This window comes from Pocillopora damicornis, chromosome 11, assembly GCF_964200805.1.
Source record: "Pocillopora damicornis chromosome 11, jaPocDami1.2, whole genome shotgun sequence".
NCBI classification, from domain to species: domain Eukaryota; kingdom Metazoa; phylum Cnidaria; class Anthozoa; order Scleractinia; family Pocilloporidae; genus Pocillopora; species Pocillopora damicornis.
Genome location: NC_142680.1, coordinates 6,788,229 through 6,811,796, shown reverse-complemented (window position 1 = coordinate 6,811,796; position 23,568 = coordinate 6,788,229). Strand labels below are relative to the sequence as shown.

General features: G+C 38.7%; 2 protein-coding genes and 1 long non-coding RNA gene across 5 annotated transcripts in view; all 3 read right to left on the bottom strand.

Moving 5' to 3' along the window:
- Positions 1–4,195: 4,195 nt before the first annotated feature.
- On the bottom strand, positions 4,196–11,710 carry LOC113677146 (reticulon-1-A). The gene is made up of 8 exons (XM_027193906.2): positions 11,576–11,710; positions 9,323–9,553; positions 8,625–8,664; positions 8,147–8,245; positions 7,201–7,270; positions 6,486–6,532; positions 5,914–5,972; positions 4,196–5,305 (listed from the first exon to the last, which is right to left on the bottom strand). The coding sequence occupies exons 1-8, from the start codon at positions 11,680–11,682 to the stop codon at positions 5,224–5,226; spliced, it is 735 nt and encodes a 244-aa protein (XP_027049707.2). The 5' UTR covers positions 11,683–11,710; the 3' UTR covers positions 4,196–5,223.
- On the bottom strand, positions 11,576–19,289 carry LOC113677130 (BTB and MATH domain-containing protein 38). Of its 3 annotated transcripts, none has more exons than XR_016181281.1 (3): positions 17,089–17,365; positions 13,496–14,108; positions 11,576–11,710 (listed from the first exon to the last, which is right to left on the bottom strand). XR_016181281.1 is itself a non-coding variant. In XM_027193898.2 (3 exons), the coding sequence occupies exons 2-3, from the start codon at positions 17,345–17,347 to the stop codon at positions 13,603–13,605; spliced, it is 765 nt and encodes a 254-aa protein (XP_027049699.2). In that variant the 5' UTR covers positions 17,348–17,349; positions 19,216–19,289; the 3' UTR covers positions 13,085–13,602. The 3 variants fall into 3 exon arrangements, 2 of the variants coding, with proteins under 2 accessions (XP_027049699.2, XP_027049691.2); XM_027193898.2 differs by lacking the exon at positions 11,576–11,710 and adding an exon at positions 19,216–19,289 and having other exon boundaries at positions 13,085–14,108; positions 17,089–17,349; XM_027193890.2 differs by lacking the exon at positions 11,576–11,710 and having other exon boundaries at positions 13,085–14,108.
- Positions 19,290–23,180: 3,891 nt separating this feature from the next.
- LOC149037236 (uncharacterized) overlaps positions 23,181–23,568 on the bottom strand; it is a 1,954-nt gene continuing 1,566 nt past the window's right edge. The window contains exon 2 of the long non-coding RNA XR_016180811.1: positions 23,181–23,568. This exon is cut by the window's right edge and continues 402 nt beyond it. This is a non-coding gene — a long non-coding RNA (uncharacterized LOC149037236).

The following is a 23,568-nucleotide window of genomic DNA, read 5'->3' as shown; positions in this document are numbered from 1 at the left end:
ACTTGCCTCGTAGATCTCCGTCAGGGTTCCAAAACAAGTTTCTAGCATCATGAGATGGACCTAGTTAACGACCAGGCGAGCCACAAGTCTCCTATAGCTCAATAGTAGAGTGTCTGAAATACTGATCGGAAGGTCGTAGGTCCGACTCCTATTGAGAGCACTCGGAGTTCGTTTTTTTTTTTTTTTCGAGTATGCCACTGCTATTCGTTGAATAACATATACGTGTAGTGAATGACATTAAAATGCTGTCATCACATCTCCACCGAAACTCGTTCTACAATTAAGACTACAAACCTTCAGTGAATCTGGCAGATCTTCCACTAAAAAGAGTGCCCCTAGCTTTGCCGTCATAGCGATAGCAAACCCAGAAACTTTCTTACCGACAAGATCCACCTTTAGAGGGAAAATTTGGAAAAAGTTAGTTAACTTCATGATACTGAAATTTAGTAACTTTGCAATCTCCACCCTCCCCAAGCAACTGCGTTTTATTGTAATGACCAACACATTTCTACTCTCTTATTGGTATTCATATTCTCCTCACTGATCTCCTTACATTTCCTTTGTTACTGACAAGGAGAATTTGCTTGACAATCAGGAGCTCCCTAAGCTGGTGATCATTTCCTTTATTCTCACGACCTTTACATTCGATTCAAGGGTGATACCGTGAGGAGAATTTAGAAACCAGTCAATCTTGGGGGCTAAAGGGTTAAAGTCTCGAAAATTAGCCTTCAGATGTATCATTAGTTTGATTTCTTAAGACGCAATACTTTATCCTGCAAATTGTGCCAGGTATACTTGCCTTATCTTTGAAAACATTGATGTCCTTGTTTAAATACACCCTAAGATAGAAAATCGGTGGAGAAACTTAGGATTTAAAGTATTGTCTTGCTAATGCTTTAATGATAATCATGATAATATTTTATGAGGGAACCCAACTCGCTAATATAGTTTTTAGTAATGCCCCGAATACTTTATCTCTGAAAATGGTATGTACACTGTTTGCACACACTTTGGAGCTGAGGGTAGGAATTGGGAAGCGTTTTTAATCAGACGCGACTTTTAGAAATAAAATAACGACGCTCAAGCATGCCCATGTCGGAAAGATTCCTGTTTTGCTCTTCCTATGTAGTTTCCTCTATTTGGTTGGCTTTGAAAACCTTGTGCTCGCTTCTTAACCAATCAAATAAAAAAACTAAGAGCAGGAGTGCGCACCTTGGTTTTTCACGCTGTTCCCATCACGTGTCTTTACTCAAAGCGCTCTTTAACTCCTGATGATTCACCTTTGTTCTGATTGGTCCTCTTTTCTCAACTCGTTTTGGTACCAGGTGCAGGCACGTGTGCGAATGTTGTACACACTAAGTGACGTGCTTTCAGGCTTTTAGAGCCAAGTTGTCTTACAAGAGTAAAAATTGCTCAAAAGCGAATGGTAAATTAGCAGGAAACCCGTAATTAGATAAGCTTTGTCTGCGAAAATTCTCGTGTTTTTCTCTTCCCTGGTTTTGTTTCCTTTCACAGATTTCTATGACCGTTTCAAGTTTTTCTTCCACATAGCTTGCGTGACAGCAGTTGCCTCTTATGTTTTTCTTATGTAGGACTTGTTAATCATGACTCGACCTTCAGCGAGACAACAGGAAATGCTTTGTGTCTCAAATTGAAGAATTTCCATGACAGTCCCATTTAAATGCGGTGGTTACAATTTTAAACAAAATATAAGCAAGCAACAACTGGTGTTGACAACCGTGTCATACGAAAAGATGTACATTAAAAAAAAAGTAGTCCCCCAGTGAATCATACAGTGAATCATACAGTGTATCATGTTAACATGTTAACGTCGAGTCCATTACAACCACTCTGGAGGCTTTCGTGACACCTGAGCACACCAGAAAAACATATGTGAGTGTTGTTGAATATATTCAAATTAGTTTATGTAAAGGTTAGATCATTTTCAAGGCGGTCAAAGCATACCATTTCATTTTCGCTGAGTCTAACTCAATTGCGACAAATTTAGCCATTTTCTAAGAAAAACGTGGTGGCTACCCACCTTAAACATGGATAAAAAACTGAAAGTTTCTCAATTTGAAAACAATCGTTGCTCTTAATTTTACAATTTTTCCGTCTTTTGAAGAGTTTACCACTAACAGAATTAGAATTTTAATTCAAGGAAAAAAAAGAGCAAATATCTACACTGATTCAGTGATTTCATACCGTCATAACTTATTTTAATCACAGCAACGACAGACTGATTCCGTGTGCAAAATTCGTTTCCTCCAGTATAAACCAAACCAAGATATTTCCATTCAATACTTCATTAAATAAACAAATGTTTGCATGTTTTAGTATGCAGGCGAGACAACACTGTCAGCGTAGGTACTTAATTAATAGAAAGACACAAAGAAAAAACTCTGGACGTCAACTGGCCTGTATGTTTTTAAATCTGCTTGTTCCCCTTTCAAATTTTTCCGAGCATTTCGATGTACTAGAATTGTCGGATCCAACACCCCATGAACCCCATAAAAAAAAATTAATAAAATTTATGTCGAATACCATCTAGATGGAAATATCAGACTTCTTATTATGCAAAAATTTTCTCCAGACGATAAACTACGTTAAAACCGAAATTTAGAGGTGCAAATCATTTTGTTGAGTACTTGAAGTTATATCCGGAATCAGTTGAAAATTTCGTTGATGGTCAAAATTAGAAAAACTTGACGATCATTCCAAATAAAATTCATAGTAAGTCAACCTTCGTTTTCATCACTAATCATACTCAAGTACATGTAAAACTTAATATGACGCTACCATGATAAAACTCGATTTTGAAGAGTACACTGTGAACTTCTGAAGGCAACAAGTGTTTTATTTTGAGATGTTCCTCCGAGAAACTGCGCGGTCTTGAGTCAATGATGACGCGAAGTATTCTCGTGGAAAGAAATTATTACTGAGACTCTATCGAGCTTTCATAGAAAAACAATGTAAGTTATCCACAACTTTGGTCAAAACCAACCGAAATTAATCGCAGAAAAAAAAAAGCTTCTCAAGATTACGTTAGCGTGATCTGTAATATTCCTCGCATCAGAAGTGTTTTCCTGTAAAATTTTTAACACACAGAAACTAAAAATTACAGATCCTTACCTCAAAACCTGTCGGTACTATCTCGAATTATCCTCGGCTGTTGGGATCGCGTTTGTATTTTCGCTACAATATGGAAAAACAACCTCTGCAGCTGTCACCTGGATCATTGCCGGAAGGCCGAGTCTAGGTTTCGGTTCATATCTATCCTTCTATCGACGACGTCGAAAGTGTGTATGCCTGCGTTGCTTGACGGTCTGCAGTATTCCTCTACAGGCATGAAAGCGAGGCAAACGTGAAAACGAGGCCGCTGACGAAAAAACATGCGACTTGGTTTGCTCTTGGTAGGTCTCTTTGCCCTCTGCTTCTCGTGGTGCGGAGCTTGATAGAAAATCATGAAGAATTGCTTTACTTCGAGAGCGCCTCTCAGTACTTATATATCATCATACCTTTACATTATCTTCAAGATTTTAAGGTCCGTTAACGCTCATGTTGCTACGATAAGAGCAATCAATGATTGAACGTGCCATGAACATGTTATTTGAAATTTTTACAGACAAAAATAATCCTGCACAAATGTGATAAGCCCATACCATCAAGCATTTAAGCTCAGTTAAGGTTGATGCTATTATGATATGTTTAATTACCGATTGGATCAACACGTTATTTGAAATTTGTATATAGATAAAAAAAAAAACCGTGCACAACTTTCAGTAAACTATACCATCAAACATTTGAGCTCGTGATGTTTATATTGTAATGATACGTACAGTTAATGACTGAACTCGTTATTAACGTCTTACTTGAAATTGAAACTGATTCGTCTCTTATTTCAATAAAACAGGGAGAAAAGGCTCATATGTATCAGCTGTTCTTATGATCATATCGTTAAAGCCTTTTCGGCACCTGGTTTATCTGTAGCTTTCATTCAACAGTCGCTCAATAGGTGGAAAGTTTATCTTGTTCATAATGTATTGTTCTCTAAGTATTTACAAAACTCGTGGTACAGTCAGATAAGAGCCTGTTCCAGGCGTTCAGTTGATATCGCGCCATTCACTATATATCGCGCTTCCTTTTACTGACTGAATGCCCGGAACAGGCTATTAGAAATCAAATGATTCTGCACTTCACTTTCAACGACAATTTTATTTTGATTCAAAAATTTCATTGGATTCAAATTTAATATTTTCAAGCAAAATTAAAGCAATATTTCATTGCAAGTCCTGAGGCAAATTATTCATTTCCTTTCTCACTACTTCAGTGTGTTATTTATTTTAGTTTTATTATTTTTTGTCACCACATAGTACCATGCTAACGCTAGTGATTACACCTCTTTAGAAATCATTTTTCGCAAGCTTAGTTTTTGGTTAATTCAACCTATCGATTTCTTGAAATAAGTTCACAACGCTTTGAATTAAAGCTACAAATGCATCAGAAATCATACATAATTTTACATTTTTACGTGGGGAAACATGAATCATTTGCTGGTTCCATCCAACGTCTTCAACTTTTCGGTATTCCCGATTAAAAAAGAAAACTCATTTTTCTTCTTGTCAATATTAGTTCCTCGAGGAAAGATTGCTCAGAAGGCCATTAGTGTTCGTTGCTCATCCAAGATCAATTATTCAACTTAGTTATCATTCCCCTTCAATAAAGGTATAAGTTAGGACCACAGTTTTGAGGTTTTATCAGTGCGCTCTTGACCTTAGTTTGAGGAAAAACAGCAGAACTGTTTCAATGTTTTGGACGCAAGTATTTTAAGATAAAACCTTTTAAAGACAAACAGCTTCTACAAGTTTGGTGCATATTCGCTCCATGCAGGCCTGGGCATAAATAGCATTGAACAATGTCTTTTCCAAGCCCTGCTGACTACGAGAAACAGAGCTGCCCCGGGAATGAAATCGAGTCAACGAATAGTTTGTTAACTTTTAAATAGTCCAACAATGGAAACAAATAAAATATTCCGATATCTATATAAATGATAAATAAAAAAAAATAAACGACTAGATAAATACAAGGAAGAAATAAATTAGATGGAAAACGTCAGAGTGGAAGAATTAATACAAGAAAATAAAACCAGAAATGCAAAAAACAATTCCTAATATTTAAAACATTATCCTACTAATTTCAAAAGTGTTCAGTGAATGATTTCACTCATGATGCTTTCTTGTCGTTGTCTTCTTGAGTTTCCTTGCTAGCAGGATTCGTCGTTCCTTTTGGCATTTTAGAAGCAATTCTAAATAAAAGAAAAAAATGAAGTTCTTAGGCATTGCGCGCACTTCACCAACCCCACGTCAAATGTCATTTCCAGTTTCCGTCGATCGAATGCACTTGAGCGCTTCTCGGCCGTGTCACAAAAACCAATAAAAGAAAGGAAAATATCTGTAAGAGCCAATAAGAACTCAAAGTAAAAACGATCAATGCCTAAAGCGCGGGAAAACGAAGAGGACCAAGTCTTGATTGATTCTAGTTTTGGATCTGATCGGTTGAAAAAGTGGCGCAATTTTCCTGGATCAATCAAAGAGCGAAGTAAACTGAAGCAACCTCGGACTACAATGAATTTCAAATTTCTCTAGCGTAAAATAGTTTTCTTTTATTTACGAGCTTGAAAAACAGAAATATAAAATACAATAAGTTGGAACAGTTTCAAAACTTGGAAAACTTGTTCATCGATACTTTTAGTTAGGAACTGTTTATGTGGCGGTACTCGCTGACTATTCAATGAAATAAAAATGAGCACGCTATCAATGAAGGGACAAACTATTTCTCGTTGACTCTGTCGCTCGAGTTTCGGGCAGAGCTTAAAATCATCACCCTTTTTCAATTTGCCTTAATTTTACTTACTTTCCAGTTGCGTCTTCTACAGCACTTTTGATTTTACCCAAGCACGAATTGATCTCCGTCTGAAAAAAATAGTATAAAATAAAAATAATTCATACTTCTCTCTCAGGACTGAAAAGATTCTTCATACCGCTAAAAAATTCCTTAATCTGGCAAGCGCCTAAATATAACTTAAGGCTAAAAACAAGGTCAAACTAGTGTTTTGGAATATATTTGACTCATATCGGAATTTGAATTCAAACATTGTTTCTTTACGCCTGATATTGCAATTATGTAAAGAAACGAAATAAAGATTTCATCAATATTAAGTGATTATAATCTCTTGTCATAATATAGAAGCTGAATCATGAGTATTCCCTCCTTTTTGGCGAAGTCTGTCGCGCAAGTAAAAATATAACTGCAAAAAAAATTATTTTCGCGTTCCGCGCGGCACTCTGAGAATGACGCGCACGTCAACGAATTTTGTTTTTTTTTTGCAGCTTTTGTTTTTAATATATATTTAACTCGCGCGACGGACTTCGACGGAAAGGAGGGATTGCTCTCATTATAAACTGAAGTATGTATTTGGTACTTACTTCGTACATGTCGTAAATCTTTGGAATTGTAAAGGCTCCAATAAATGCTGCAAAACAAAACGATGTAAGTTACAGAAAATTTATTCAAGTTTTGATGAGGTATGTGGGATCTTATTGATTCTGTTTTACTTAGTATTGTGATTGGTCAAGCATTTTAAATTTAAATCCAACCCAATTTCGATTTATGATAGTCACTGGCGCTTTCGCGCGCTTGATGGCAGCTATGCACGTTTACCCAGAGTTTTTCCTTTTCACCTTATGCTCTGATTGGCCAATGGTATTCCTCTTGCTCTGGTTTCATGATACTTTATCAAAATACGCTCCGCAAACATGAAAGTCCTTCAGGAATGAAAATGCTGGCCCTTGTCTAGCTTGCAAGCAGGCATCTGTTATTAGCACTTCGGTAAAACCCTTTTTTTGGCCCTCGGGAAAATATTAGGGCAAGAGGTCTGCAAGTGGTCTAGCGCTAATCAATAATGCGCAACTCCCCGCAAACCTCTCCCTGACTCATCTCAAGTCTTCCGCGAGAGGAGAAACGCGCGTCCTGCAGCGCTAATAATAAGGGCCTGGTAGAGAGCTAACTCTTGTCAAGCTTTCATACTCAAACCTTCGTAATTGGCAATCTAACAATAAGTGATTCCTAAACTGTCTTCATATTTTTCCCAGGAAGGATTTCAGTGAACCTAACTGGGAGAAATTAAGTCTTTCAACTTACCCATGAATGTCAAAGTAATTCCACTGAACCACTGAGCCACGTAAGAGAGAACATACAAGGCTACTAGCAGCTGAGAAATTAAAAGAAAAAAACTTGTCATTTTATATTCAGCTTATTCCAAGGGAGTCATACATCAAGTACCAACAAGGAACTTTGAACTGAACTCCGTATTAGCTTGCCCTGAATAATCAACCTCAAGCAATTCTTAAGTCAAATGAAATACAAATTTCCACAGTGATCGCATCTGTATGAAAGAGTACACGCACATGCGTGTAGAGAATGACAAAGATGACTTGAAACACACGCATTTGCGTATAAACCATTGCAGACGTGTAATTTTTCTACTGCAGACGCGTAACTAAACGCACCGGAAGCGCGTGTAATCCCTACGAATTACACGCGCTTGACGCTCTTGTATACTGTCCGTACGAGCTAAATACTAAAAACTATAAAAGCCTCTACTTGTGCACCACAGAGCAATTTTTAACTGATCGAGTATCGACAGTAGTCTGCAAAATTCTCAAATAATCAAATGCAAAGCCAAACCCAACCACGTTCTCGTCACTCGAGTTTTCCCGCGCTCGAAGCAGTTTCCTGAAATGGACGCAGGCCCTCTTATAAGCGCTGCAGAACGCGCGCGTTTCTCCGCCCGCTAACAATGCTAGTACCAGACCCCTTATAGACCACTTACCGCCTTTCTCGCGGGCTAAGAAATGCTCGTGTAAATGCTTGGGCAGTTTGCCCGTTTTCCTTTCTAATAAGCTCCCCGTAATATCATATTTCTGCTCTGATCGGCTAGCATACTGTATATTGTCTTGCATGACAGTGAACAGATTGAGGTGCTATCAGAACTAGAGGTTATGTTCGGAATTGCTATCATCACTCCACCTATTTTTTTGTCTCAAGACTCTCAACCGAAACTCGTTTTACAAATATGAATACAAACCTTCAGTGAAGCTGGCAGATCATCCACTAGAAAGAGTTCTCTTAGCTTTGTCGTCATGGCCACAGCAAACCCAGAAACTTTCTCACCGACAAGATCCGCCTTATAAGGAGAAATTTGGAAAAAGAGAATTAACTTTATGATTCTGAAATTTAGTGACTTTGCAATCTCCACCCTCTCCAAGCAACTGCGTTCCTTCTTACTAACACTTTCTACCCTAATATTGGAATTCATCTTCTCCTCACTGTTCTCCCTACATTTCCTTTGCTACTGACAAGAAGAATTTGCTTAACAATCAGGGGCTTCCTAAGTTGGTTATCATTTCCTTTATTCTCATGACCTTAATGTGTAATTCACAGGTGATATTGTAAGGAGAAATTCGAAGCAAATCAATCCTAATGGGTCAGCCTTCAGACGTAACATTAGTTTGATTTCTCAAGATGTAATACTTTATCCAACACATTGTGTCAGGTGTACTTGCCTTATCTTTGGAAACTTCTATGTCCCTAGATAAATACGCCCTATGATGGAAAATTGGCGTAGAAGCTTAGGATTAAAATTTTTGTCTTGCTTGCTTTTATGATAATTATAATTATATTTAATGAAGGAACCCAACTCGCCAACATGGTTTTCAGTGAGGCATTGAGTACTTTATCTCGGAAATGGTATGTTCACTGTTTGCACACACTTTGAAGCTAAGGGTAGGAATTGGGCAGCGTTTTAATCAGACGCGACCTCTCTCGTGCCTAAGTATATAATTTGCAGTCATGACAGGCTGCAAAGGTAAAAGCGCATGTGCGAACGGTGTATAGGCAAAGAGTTATAAAAAACTATACAAGCAAGCAAGTCGCAATGTTTGAAATACGTATAACTTTTTTTGATAAACCTCAAAACATTAGGGTTAATCAGCTGGAAGTCCGTAATTTGATAAGATTTGCCTGCGAAAATTCTCGCGTTTTTCTTTTCCCTACTTTTCTTTGCTTTTACAGATTTCTATGAACGTTTCAAGTTTTTCTTTTCGCATAGCTTTCGTGACAGCGGAAATGTTCTTCTGTTAAATTTCGCGCGGGAAAGTAACACGTGGTCACCCAAAATTTATCTCCTTGCGCATGCAATCACGTGTTCCCGGCTCTTATTCTCTACCAGCTATAGCATTACAGACTAAACACAATTGCTTACTTGAGTGGATGCTCAAATTCAATTCTGAGAAATGCAGATCTTGCAGTCATCAGCAATCGCAAGGCGAGCATGGGAGCGAGGCAAACCAGTGCTATGTTGGTAAGAACGCTGACCACACTGAACTGTGTCATGCAGATCAGGAGGACAAACCCGCTGACAAATACAATTGCAGTCACTTTGACATCTCGCCATAATAAAATGTCCTTTACATCCATAGCCGGCTTGGGGGAACTAAAATGAACATCATAAAAAAGCGTTTTTAGTGCTAAAATTACCGATTCAAAGTATAGCAACCAAACTCCTTTGACATTAGGAAATCACAAAAGATATTTGATAATAGTATGTGAATACAAACTCCAAATGATTATGTTGAATAAGGAACTAGCCATTATTTAACGAAGGGAAGGGGAGGGGGGAGAGGGTCAAAGGATTTTGGTTGTGTCATGTAAAATTTACCTGATCCCCCCATGAGGCTCTGTAATATTCTCGAGATCACCCCCGACTGTCAGGGACACGAAAGGAAATGCTTTGTGTTCCAAATTGGAAAATGTTCATTAAAATGAACGCTTCGTCCCATTTCAATGCAGTGGTTGCAATTTTAAACAAAATTTAAACAGCAACTAGTGTTGACAACCGTGTCATGCGAAGGTATGCATTAAAAAGGGTAGTCCCCCTGTGAATCATACAGTGAATCATACAGCGCATCATATAAACGCCGTGTTCATTACAACCGCTCTGTCGGCTTAGCCCTTTGACCCCTGAAAGTGACAAGCTTTTAATTTAATTTCTCCTTACAATCTCACCGCTGAACCAAACGCAAAAGTCATGAGAATTGAAGTGGTGATCATCATCTTAAGAAGCTCTTGATTGTTAAACAAATTCTCCTCTTCAGCACCATAGGAAATGCATAAAGAACAGTATGGAGAATAAGCATACTGATGTTAAGGTGTGAAGCGCTAGGACACTCTAACATGTTAACGTCGACTCCATTATAACCACTCTGAAGGCTTTCATAACACTTGAGCACACCAGACAAACATATGCGGGTGTTACTCAATATATTCAAATTAGTCTATGTGTAAGTTAGATCATTTTCAAGGCAGAGCCGACCAAATTGTTTCATTTAGTTGAGTCGAACTCATTATCGACAAATTTTACCATTGTCTAAGAAAAAATACAGTGCCTATCCCTCCTTAAAGACAGATAATAAACTGAAAGTTTCGCAATTTGAAAACAACTGTTCCTCTCAATTTAGTAATTTTTCCGTCTTTTGAAGGGTCTATCACTGACAGAATTTGCATTTTAATTCAAGGAAAAAAAGAGCAAATATCTACACCGATTTAGTGTTTCATACCTTGATAACTTATTTCGACTACAGCAACTACAGACCGATTCCGTGTGAAAAATTTGTTTCTTCCACAACAAAGCAAAGATATTTCCATTCAATACTTAATTAAGTAACCAAATGTTTTCATGTTTCAGCGTGCGGGCGAGACAACACACTCAGCCTAAGTACTTGATAGAAATACACAACGCAAAAAATCTGGGCGTCAACTGGCCTGGATGTTCTTAAATATGTTTGTTCCGTTTTCAAATTTTTCCATGCATTTCTATGTAATGAAATATATTCATGTTACTTCGTGAACCCCATAAAATATTTAAAAAAAATTTATATCGAATACTCATCTAGATGGTAATATCAGACTTCGTATTATGCAAAACTTTACACCAAACGATAAACTACATCAAAACCGAAATTTAGAGGGGCAAATTATTTTGCTGAGAACTTGAAGTTATGTCGGAGTCATTTGAAAATTTCGTTTACGGTAAAAATGAGAAAAACTTGAAGATCATTCCAAACGAAATTCATCGTATGTCAGCCTTCGTTTTGATCACCGATCACACCCAAGTAAAACTTCATATGACATTTACATCGATTTCGAAGAATGCACTGTGAACTTCTGTAGGCAAAACACGCTTTATTTTAGTGTTTCTCCGAAGAACTGCGCAGTCTTGAATCGATGATAACGCCAGATATTCTCAAGAAGAGGAATTGCTACTGAGAATCGATCGAATTTCCATAGAATTACGATGTAAATGATCAAGGACTTTGGTAGAAATCAACCGAAATTAATCGCAGAAAAAACAAAGTTTCCCACGATTACAATAGCGTGATCTGCAATATTCCTCGTATCAAAAGTGTTTCTCTGTAAAATTCTCAACACACAGAAACTAAAAATTACAGATCCTTACCTCAAATCCAGTTGGCACAATCTCGAATTATCCTCGGCTGTTGGGATCGTGTTTGTACTTCGGCTACAATATGGAAATCCAATCTTTGCAGCTGTCATCTGGATCATTAAATATTCACTGCCCTCTCAGCTTCCGCTAGTTCAAAGATAAGATCACAACCGAACAATCGCTAAGCAATATTGATATGCTGTAATCTAAAATAATCTATTTTGGACAGTAAAAGACAGAAAACTGATGACACGTTAAAAGGGAACACAATAGGAAATTTAAAAAGATATGTAAAAGACAACTTAAAATGCCTTAACCTGCCCTTCCTTCAAATAAGGAACGATAAAAAGGGTTTTTTGACAAGTAACTGAAACAATTATATAATACACCGCTTTTAATACTTAGAAAGTTTATTTTTAAATGATGTAAGTAAAGGTAAACACAGATTGGGTTAATTAGAGTACAATTTGAGCTTTTTTGCTGTCAAAATAACATAGGATTGAAAAGTCACAACAAACGATGACAGAAATGACCAGAGGTAATTCAGAGCGTTATGACAAAAATCATCCATACCACATGTCAAAATGTCAAAATGTCAAAATGTCAAAATGTATCATTTATTCTCCAGATTACTTTTTGAAATTATTTCTTTTTTTCTACTTCTAATGATGTAATACTTTTACTACACTTTCCTCGACAATCTCGTTCAAACCAGAGATGTTCCCCTTCATTTTGCAATTGTTTGATGGGAAAGAAACAATACATTTCATTCGATGGTTTAAAATAAAATGCAATCAGATATTTTGCGAGTTGTGTCGTATTTTTCCAAGCCCCGTAGGGACAAGGAAAAAAAGACGAGAAATGAGTAAAATTTTCGCTTGTATTGCATGTAATAACATCGGATAAGGGATTTATCATTCCCCTATCATTTCATGGCCTAGAATTTAACTTTCATCATAAATTTTTATCGATCGAGTAAGGCGTGCGCGAAAGACAGAAAAAGAAACACAAACGAAACCATTTAAGAGTTCTTTGTGACCAACAGTAAAATCTGATCCGCTTAAAAATTCGTATCCCAAAAGTCAAGGCTAAAAAGATACTAAAACTCAGAGTTTGGATTGTTCAGCGCTGCCATTACGTTTCGCCGCTATCCTTCCGTATTTTTGCCCTGTTCAAGAGAGTGGTACAATTGCATATTATGTGTGTACCAGTGCCAATTGTTTTGGCTGCCGTGATGTCTTATAAATGCGGTGCATAGCTGTTGTGGCACTCCCTTAATTCAACCGCGCGTGAGTGAGTTAGTTCCCCCACGTTTCTGCTCTCTCTTGCACATGTAACTCTTTATTTTTTATTTTTTTTTTTTTCAAAAAATAAAAATAAAAAAAATAATAATGAAAAAAAATAAAGAGTTACATGCGCAAGAGAGAGCAGAAACGTGGGGGAACTAACTCACTCACGCGCGGTTGAATTAAGGGAGTGCCACAACAGCTATGCACCGCATTTATAAGACATCACGGCAGCCAAAACAATAAGATGTAGTAATTACTTCCGTGGGATGTGGATGTGGCTACGAAGTGATCATATGATCACATGCGCCAAACCCGCGTTTCCCCCTCCCCCCCCCCAAAAAAATTTTTCTTTTCACTATTCACCCCCTACACTTATGACACTTTTTTAGCAATAAGGACGAGGACAACAAATGCTCTGTCAACGACATGCCTAGTGGCGGCTTTGAGATTCCTTGAAAGAGGCGAAAAACCTTTCCATGAAATGCGATCCAAAATGAACCAAATAGCACAGAAGCGTGTTTAAATTTTTAAATTTTGCGCGGAAGGATGCCTCCGGACCTCCCTTCGGCCCTGTATCAGAATAAACCACAATCTCATCTGCCATAGGGCCTCTTCTCTTCAAAATTCGTTTCTTCAGGCCCACCTATAGATGGTATCCTTCGCGCCCCTGTTACATCCAGTCGTCCCGTATGAAGAGAGAGCCGTTATCAAAGCCAAAAAAGCTTCGAGTTCTACAATAACGTCCTCAATCTACACGTTCTGTTGCAATGCCTCGATAAGTTCGCCGCATTTTGTCTTGACAAATTTTTCTAAGACTGTGCAACAGTTGTCACATGACTTGGTATACGATGCGCATGCGCAACCTCTGATTGGCAGTTTGTTATATCCCCAACAACTGTTCAGCTCGTTAGCGATCTCCAGGGCCCGGCCTTTCTCTTTTAAAAATTGTTCCCTCAGTTGCCTAATTTCACGGGCATGCTGTTCCTTAAGCCAGCGAAGATGATTATTTAAGAGGCAAACTAGATTCTCCGCTTCTATGTTGTCGAAATTTGGACAGTTCTTGAGCTCTTGAAAGTTCATTCTTGCGAGGGAGGCCAAGCATTTTTCAAGCAGCCGCTTCAGCGAGAATTCCTGCGCCAGGATCACCAGCTCAACCGAGCTTTGTTTCTGTAGGAGACGCTCCTCGCAGCGAGAAGTTAGTCTACTTATCTGGTATTCTCGGGACAACTCCAAAAGGCTTCTTACATCGTGCTGATCTGAAATAATGTATTTAATATACAAAGTTGACTTTACGAAAAAGCTTCACCGACTATAACCTGTGAGTTTCTTAGATACTCTTCATGGTGGCCAATTTACATTATCAACTCAGTTGATACAACTAAATTATCTTGTTATACCCTCCCACCGACGCAGCACCATAGTTTCTTTAGTGACTTACTCCTTCACTCAGCTATAGAGCAATGTCTACTGTTACGGAAAAATTGAAAAAAACTTTTAACTGGGGGAGGGGGGGAGAAGAAGTCTTAAAAAGACTTGCTGTAGGGGTCCACGGCCATGTTCCCCTAAAAGACCTACAGTTCACATCATTTGCTTGAAAATGGAAGGGTCAGTCTTTTCACCCTTCTCTCTTCCCTTCTTCCCTTGACATAAGCCTCCCATCCCCCCTTCCCTTCTTCCCTTGACAAAAGCCTCCCATCCCCCTTTCCCTTCTTCCCTTGACACAAGCCTCCCATCCCCCCTTCCCTTCTTCCCTTGATATAAGCCTCCCATCCCCCCTTCCCTTCTTCCCTTGACATAAGCCTCCCATCCCCCCTTCCCTTCTTCCCTTGACATAAGCTTCCCATCCCCCCTTCCCTTCTTCCCTTGACATAAGCCTCCCATCCCCCCTTCCCTTCTTCCCTTGACACAAGCCTCCCATCCCCCCTTCCCTTCTTCCCTTGACATAAGCCTCCCACCCCCCCTTCCCTTCTTCCCTTGACATAAGCCTCCCATCCCCCCTTCCCTTGACATAAGCCTCCCATCCCCCTTCCCTTCTTCCCTTGACAAAAGCCTCCCATCCCCCCTTCCCTTCTTCCCTTGACATAAGCCTTCCATCCCCCCTTCCCTTCTTCCCTTGACACAAGCCTCCCATCCCCCCTTCCCTTCTTCCCTTGACATAAGCCTCCCATCCCCCCTTCCCTTCTTCCCTTGACATAAGCCTCCCATCCCCCCTTCCCTTCTTCCCTTGACATAAGCCTCCCATCCCCCCTTCCCTTCTTCCCTTGACACAAGCCTCCCATCCCCCCTTCCCTTCTTCCCTTGACATAAGCCTCCCACCCCCCCTTCCCTTCTTCCCTTGACATAAGCCTCCCATCCCCCCTTCCCTTCTTCCCTTGACATAAGCCTCCCATCCCCCCTTCCCTTCTTCCCTTGACATAAGCCTCCCATCCCCCCTTCCCTTCTTCCCTTGACATAAGCCTCCCATCCCCCCTTCCCTTCTTCCCTTGACACAAGCCTCCCATCCCCCCTTCCCTTCTTCCCTTGACACAAGCCTCCCATCCCCCCTTCCCTTCTTCCCTTGACACAAGCCTCCCATCCCCCTTCCCTTCTTCCCTTGATATAAGCCTCCCATCCCACCTTCGTTTCTTCTCTTGACATAAGCCTCCCATCCCCTCCCCCCTTGACAAAAGCCCCCCCCCCCCCCTCTTTCCCTCTTTCTTTGACATAACCCTCATAATAGCAACGCCTTTTCACTCTACCGAGTGGCTAATGGTAAACATATTAGTATTGCCATCTTAAGGTTTTCAATCAGAGCTAGTAGGCCCTGGCTGTCACTCCATTTTGCGACAGGTACTTTGTAAATATGTGGCTAAAGATAGAAAACAAACTTGTTTGAAGTGATTCTGTCGAGTTAAGAAAAAGTCAACTCAAAGATGTAGCTTTGAGAACACTGGAAATCACATCTCAGACAGTTTCAAATTTCACATTTCTCCAGGAAAGCATGCCCCCGGAAACATTTAAAATTAACCTCACAATGCAAGAATAATTAAATTCAGCTGCCTACTTAGTTCAGATCATGCACCAATTACATCTCCTAATGACAACCCTGCTATTCTATCTCAGCTTGGCTATTTATGATCTCCCCAACAATTCCAAATATCAATTGACTTCATAAATATTTATTTAAATTTATTCTGGTGATTTTTTTTGATACCTTATGTCTCCCTGTAAAAGGTAAAATTTGGTGAAATAAAGCTATTGAGGAATGTTTGCTCAGAGGATTTTTAGCTCATTTTCCTACACCTTTTGTCAGACAGTGATTCACAGACTGTAAGCAGCTACAAGCTGTAGCTTATTTTGGCAGTCTTGATACACTTTCAGGACTGTTACCTTTGGGGAAGTGGCTGTTGTAGAGGGTTTAAAACAAGAGTGAACGTGGATTTTTCACCTTTACCCAAAAAAGTGTTTTTCACATAGAGGTTATTACAAGAGTAATCATTACAAGGGTCTAATGACCTTGGTTTAAATAATTATAAACATAACTGAATCATTCACATTTGCTTGAAATACAGAAAATTTCAATTTAAGCACCCCTTCCTCCCTCCTAAAGCCCCTAAAAGTACCTTACTAATTGCATGCCTCCCAATTGATTCAGAAAGTTAAAGAAGCATCCAGTGGTTTAAACTTCCCAGGACAACAACCTACACCATTATCAAAAGCAATTCAATTTACATTCCATCCTGATAGTTTATTGCATTCCTACATAAATCTTAGTGTTGTGTTATCTGAAACATTTGTCACCTTATCCTTGTGTCTGTAAAGATTTTCTAAATGGAAAGCAGAAGGGAAAAAGGGAAAGGAAGAATGCATTAAGTAGACAGGTGACAACAAGGCATGGAGAGTAGAGAGAGCAGCTTGAGCATGTGAGGTTAGTAAGTTTATTATATAGCACTTGAACCAAACTTGTTTATTTTGAATTTTCCAGATTAAGCAAAGAGAAATACATGGCTTATGACCATTTCCATGGAAATGGTCTGCATGGCAAAATGTCGACAGACTAAGGAACAATCAGAGTGCTTAGATTTACCTAGGGAGTACCTTGCCATATCATAATGCAATTTAAGATGGGTATAGAGTAACACTACCGGTAATTGATGCTTTTCAAAAAAGAATGAAGGAACACATTCAAAATGAAATTTGTGCAATTAAATTTCATCAAAACATTCTGAAAATAAGAGAAAACTAAGAAGGGCTTACCAGAAATCTGCAGAGGGAATGGATATATCATACACAGTAATTCATAAATTTTTTCTGCCTTCTTCCCTGGGAGGGGAATTTCAGTTGATGTGGCTTCTTTAAAGCCTGACTGGAACATTGTGTTGAACACAGGTGAGCTGATAGCCAGAATGGATCTGTGCACATGAAACCGCTTGTCCTCTGCCACCAATACAGCGTCACTAAAATTCCAAGGCTCAGAAAACTTTGGCAGGTGATCTCCATTGTTAAACAGGTCCATACCTGATGATGAGCACATCAATAGTTATGTGGTTAGACAATTCAATGCCAATCGGCCTATCCAGCTAAAACTTATCCAGTTTTCCATGCCATGAGCCAATTAGGAATATTAGGCCACTTGGAAATCATAAGCTTGTCTACCCATTAACCCTATCACCTTTTAACCCCTAAGAGTGACTAACAACTAATTTCTCCTTACAATATCACCACTGAATCAAAAATTAACGTCACGTGGGAATTAAGGAAATGATCCCCAACTAAAGAAACTCTTGATTGTTGGAAAAATTCTCCTTGTCAGTGCCTTAGTAAATGTACAGAGAACCGTATGGAGAATATGAATACTGGTGTTAGGGCGTAAAGGGTTAACTCTTGTGAGTGACCATTAGACCAAATTTTTCCATTCAATATCAATACAATATCAAGCAATATCAAGAAAGGACTATGCTATTCCTCTTTCTTACATCATAGCTGAATGAGGAAGGGCAAGAAAGCTATTTGACACACTTAGGTTTTGAAACTACTGAGTTTCAAAACACTTGGAAACTCTTTACGGTGGCCAATTCACGTTATCAACTCAGTTGATAATACTAAATTACCCTGTTATACTCTCCCACTAATACAGCACCACAGTTCCTTAACAAATTTGCCCCCTTTTTTCAAAACTACTGCTTCATTTGGGAACACATTCATATGATCGGACCTGGAAAAATGTCTTCAGCACAATGAACAATAAGAGTGATGTGGAAAATTTGGCACATTGAAGCTTGGAATTTATCATTTCCACTACTGGCTAAACTACAGAATACAGAGCTCCTTTTAACCATCTACCAAACAAGCTCGCTTGTTTAGCTCATTTGCTCCTTTGTTGACCCTAGAAACCAATACAGAATTTCTCCTTACATTATCAGTACAATATCAAGCAGACAAGTAAGGAGAATAAAGAAAAATATCAATTAGGGGATTATTGGTTGATCCAATTCCAAATTCTCCAAACTAACATCACATAAATTGCATGGCAGACATTAAGGAGAATTACTCATGAAATCTTGGGAGTTAAAGGATTAACAGAAAAGACCACTGCTGAGCCAAATGAACCAAACAAGCCACTAAATATATAGACCTAAGACTTAATCTGCATATAATTAATCCTCATTCTTTCATTTACTGCTGAACCAAATGAGCCACTAAACATATCGAACTAAGATTTGATGGGCATCTATATTATTCCTAGTTTCTCATCCATTGCCAAACCAAATGAGCCAAACAAGCCAAACAAGCCACTAGATTCATGTAGATGCTCCTTCAAAAGTGGCTCTGTATTGTGTAGTTGGTCCCCATCATCTTAAATCAACTTAGTTGATGACATTAAATTACCCCATTATTTTAATCTAATTCCCTCTAAACAGAAGTCTCGCCCAATACTCGGGTGGTAAGGAGCCTGAAATTTGAAATTCAACTGACGGGAAAATAATATGTGTACACAGCTCATCTCCCTGCAAAGATTTGAGAATATAATCACAGGTGAAACAGGGCCTGAAAAATTGAGTTTACTTTGATTTCCAAGTTGGCGATAATGACACCTAGTATCGAGACATTGAGCTTCGCTGAGAATAAGGAAATACTGTTGTTAACATTCCTATGCGCTGTTTCTAACCCTTTATACCCCAATGTTTTGGCATGGAAGTAATGAAAAATACGCCTGCATGCGCTTCCAGGTGCCTTTGAAAAACGAGTGTTGCAAACATGTTTGTCACTACTGAAGTAAACATTGGTTTAGAGACAACTGATTTCGTTTAAGATAAAGTATCTCTAAACGATGAACAGCTACTTTATAACACTCTAAGTGGAAAAAAAATTATTTTCTCATACCTTGCAAAGGCAAATTTGAGACTGTCGACGGTACAAGTTTTAGTTTGACTCGACTTACTTCACCAGATACAAATGAAGTCAGCACTCATCAACCAAAACAAAATTTTCGTGGTGTAAACATAATCAAAATTTCTTACGGCAGAATAGGTCCGTAAGGCGTACGAGGGTGCGTTGGTAAAGAAGAAGATCGGTATTTAACTTATATATAACATAGGTATCACGCCTAAAAGAAAAGAAAAGTACAAATGTTGATTCAGTGAGAAATCTTTGGTGGGTAGACAACACATTTTAGAAACATGCGAGTAAAGAATTACATGCTTCTGCTTAAATGTATCGGTATTTATAGAATATATGAAAACGTTCAGATGGCATTTTTACCTGTGCGCGTAAAAAGCATTAGAGTTACCATTACTATTTCGATACCAGAACCTAAAAATGTTGAAATTCTAACACTTGAAGGTAAGAAAAGTAAAGCATACAATTTCAATTTCCTTTGCTGATCTGGTGTGAAACGAAAAAAATGACAGTTTGTTGTCTTAAGTGGGACAGTCTGAGCCTTGGTGGGGAACAATAAATTTTCACTTCGGGTTTTTGGGTAAAAATGATTGGACCCAGACTTCTCTCAAAACTGCGTCACGTATCACAGCGGACGTGTTTTTAACTGCGTAGGAACGGAAGCTGTAATAGAGGTCTCTCTGTGTTCCAAGACACGTTAACTGCGTGGGAAGGGGAGCTGTAACTGAGGTCTTTCTATGCTCCGAGACACGTTAACTGCTTGGGAAGGGAACCTGTTACAGAGCTCTCTTTGTGCTCCTAGACACGTAAACCGCGTGGAAAGGGAAGCTGTGGCAGAGTTCTCTCTGTGCTCCTGAACACGTTAACAGCATGGGAAGGGGAACTGTAACAGAGGTCTCTCTGTGCTCTTAGACACGTTAATCGCATGGGAAGGGAAGCTGTAACAGAGATCTCTTTGTACTCCTAGACATGTTAACCGCGCGGGAAGGGAAGCTGTAACAGAGGTCTGTCTGTGCTCCTGGACACGTTAACAGCGTGAAAAGTGAAGCCGTAACAGAGGTCTTTCTTTGCTCCTCGACACTTTACAACAGGATCGTTTGGATTTGATGAGTGCTACCGAAATGGAGAGGAAGGGTAAAGATTACTTTATTAAATCGTAGAAACAGTTGTAAATCGCTCGTTTTTTGGCGAGGGATTTACAAACTTTTTTCGTGTTTTTGCCAAATGAGTTATTATGCCAGTAAAGCGGTCTATTGCTTTCATGAAATAAACTTAAAATATTTCAATTTTCTACGAGTTGACTGGTGCAATAAATGATGGGTTCTTGACCAATTAGGATTTTCGTTGTATCTCAGCTATCTCAGAAATACAATTAACCTATGGATAAAACCGAACACAGTTTTTAACTTCGACTGATTTCAAAGTACACCACGAAGTTTTATTACATCTTTCAAAGTTCATTTGTTGAAGTTTTTACGCTCAGTTATTTAACCAGGCAAGAATCTCATCTTGAGTATGCACACATCAATTCAAGTTGTATTTCCTCCTCAATAGACAAGTCAGACCGCTTACTGAAATAATGTGTTTGTATATCACGTGTTTCTTTAATATCTACAGTGACACGACTACGGAGCTGAGAAATCGAAAGTAATTTCGGGTTTGTATCGGTTTTGCTTTTCCTCATCCCGTGATTTGTCTAAAAAAAAATTCAAACACCTTCTTAACCATACAGATCCAAGAGTCGAACCAATCGAGGCTTTTTCACCAACATTTTCCAGCACTCGGGATCACTTCAAGCTCTTATTGGCGCTGATTGACTGATATTTTCTTTGATTTGTTTTCTTTCTCTTTTTTCTCTTGGTCTCAAGGCGCTCGATTCTAAGTGATGTTTCAGGAACCCAATTTTGTTTTAAAGCTGTATAGTTCAGTTACACTGAGGGGATCGGGAGCTTTAATATTCTTCTCTTCTCTTAACTCTCCCTCTCAGTAACGTACTCCTTTGAGTCATGAGATGGGGGGATGTGGCCCCTGGTTCACCTTTACTGCAAAACGCTTCACGAATTTAAAAGGGCCATCCACAAGAGTTTAAATTATTTTATTTAAATGATTATTTTACAATTAAGGTTTTGAGTTATAACAATTAACGCACAGATTTATAGTCTTTCTTAATCTATTCATACTTCAGTGTTTTTAAACTTATCTATTGGTTGAAAGGACCCCTCAGTGAAGCACTTTCGTAGTGAAGAGGGTATCCTCGATAAATATTTATTCTACTACTGTTAAGTTTGAATGGTAAGTCTCTATCTTTACGATCTTTCAGGGGAGGAGAGAATGCCATTCTCCTCTAAGCTAGCCTCCCCTCCCCTTCTCTTTTAAACACACTTATCATTGAGGTAGTTAATCTTTCGCTATCTGACTACTCGCCTAAGTCACTTGCACATAATCTCTTTCCCACCCCTATACCCCATCCACCATATAGTAAAAGCTAATAACAGGAATTCACCAAAGGTATCTTTTGTTTCTCAAGATAAAAAGAGGGGCACAGCTATGTTGAATTTTTTCGAACAATTGTTCAAAATTAGGCTCTTAATTAGGCAATTATGTTCAAAGCTCAAGTTACAAAATGAGGCTCTGCAACTAAACTGTAAATGAAATCTGATTTAATTCGTGCTCTAATTGGTCTGTAACATTTCTCACTGAAACTGTTAATCGTTATGAAGGAAGCTAAAATTGTACAATTGTGATAATATATTGGACAATCTTTGTAAAACCTCTTTCGGAATGAATCGATTTAGAAGGGTACTTTCCTTTGTAAAAAAAATTCATATCTCATGAGTGCTTAATAAAGACTTAATAAAGTGAAAAGATTTTCTTGCCCCTCATAAATTCTAATCTAAAAATGTCGTAGATCAAATGCACGACAATAGTATTTTGTAATCTCGGGAATGCACATAATCTATTTCGCTCGCTTCTATCGATGTGATGATCAGGATAAAGGAAAATGAAATCGTACAACCGCAATAATGTAGTCGTCATTCTTTGCTGAATCTCTTGCAAATCGAAGTAACTTAGAAAATCACTTTCCTTTTATAAGAAAAAATCAATAATCTAATTGATAACTGATCAGCCGTTCCAGGGAACAACGCCGCACACATATGCTCAGGTCTAAAAAGGATATGACTTCCAGCGGAATAAAAGACCTCATAAAGTTTTCCAAACCTTCTGCATTCGATCGTACAGTCATTTTTAATGACACTCTTGATCCACGATAGAGGCGAACATCTCGAGGGATTTCGTAGTTGATAAAATCATGCAATGTGGCGAGGATGCTTCTAAAATGGAAGGCTAAAGCTTGTCCACCAACGATGATACCATTTGCCTTAATTGAGAAGAAAAAAATTATGTTGTTAGATCTACTAGAAAAAAAAATAATGCCATCTCATGGTTCCTTGACGAGAGAAACGAATGGCGATTTGTACGGATTGAAAAAAAGAGAGTATGGCTGATGTCACGAATTGATCAATTAAATAATTTTGTATTCTGATACGATACTCAGATGATGTGTTTGGTGATATTCATCCTATGGTTAGAATAAACCATCTATTGGGTGGTCTTTTAGGTGAAGCCGTTGTGATAAGTGATAATTGTGATTTACTTCTTTCCATTTCCGAGCGATCAAAAGGCGACTATAGCAAGAAATTCAAGAATTCACGTGAACGATTGATCGATTAAATGAAATTAGGATTATCACTCCAAAAAGTGAAACAAAGATGACAATCTACATTCAAAGTGTCCATGGTTTTTATACTTGAACGTAGACGAGACAAGCACGATGAAATAGAATTCCCACAGACAAAGGCATGTTCGATCTAAAGGAAGAAAAATATATATCACCTCCTTTGAATGAAAGAAGCACTAAAAACGGCTCTACTCACTCGTGTGATGGCTGCTTCTATGTTTTCTAGTCTCATAAGTTCGTTCAACTTGTCCAATGCCCTTTGCCTCAATTGTCCTGAAAGGACGTCGAGGATCCTTGCCTCGTCGTCTACTCGGTCATCATATTCTCGGTCTTCATTTTCAAGCGATGCATCGTCTTCTTCGGCATTTCCACGATAAATTGGACGAGACGCCATGGCTGTTAATGCATCTTTCAGACAGTTTTTGTGAATGGGTTTGCTGCAACAACTTGTGATGTTGCAATTGCGTAGATTCTCGTCGATTTTCATCCTACAAATTCCGCAAATCGAATCGATGCTTGCTGACTCTGGTTCCCTGCCTGACAATTTTAACGATCGTCTGGACGCAGCCATTTTTCTGTTTTGCTAGGGAAATCGGGCG

Excerpts from the sequence above, each read along its gene's own strand:
- LOC113677146 (XM_027193906.2), bottom strand. The coding sequence starts at position 11,682 with ATGATCCAGATGACAGCTGCAAAGATTGGATTTCCATATTGTAGCCGA. Across the intron at positions 9,554-11,575 it reads TTGTGCCAACTGGATTTGAG|TTCCCCCAAGCCGGCTATGG; the intron begins GTAAGGATCTGT and ends TGTTCATTTTAG. Across the intron at positions 5,306-5,913 it reads GTAGAAGACGCAACTGGAAA|AATTGCTTCTAAAATGCCAA; the intron begins GTAAGTAAAATT and ends TCTTTTATTTAG.
- LOC113677130 (XM_027193890.2), bottom strand. The coding sequence starts at position 17,365 with ATGTGCTCATCATCAGGTATGGACCTGTTTAACAATGGAGATCACCTG. Across the intron at positions 14,109-17,088 it reads ATTCCCTCTGCAGATTTCTG|ATCAGCACGATGTAAGAAGC; the intron begins GTAAGCCCTTCT and ends ACATTATTTCAG.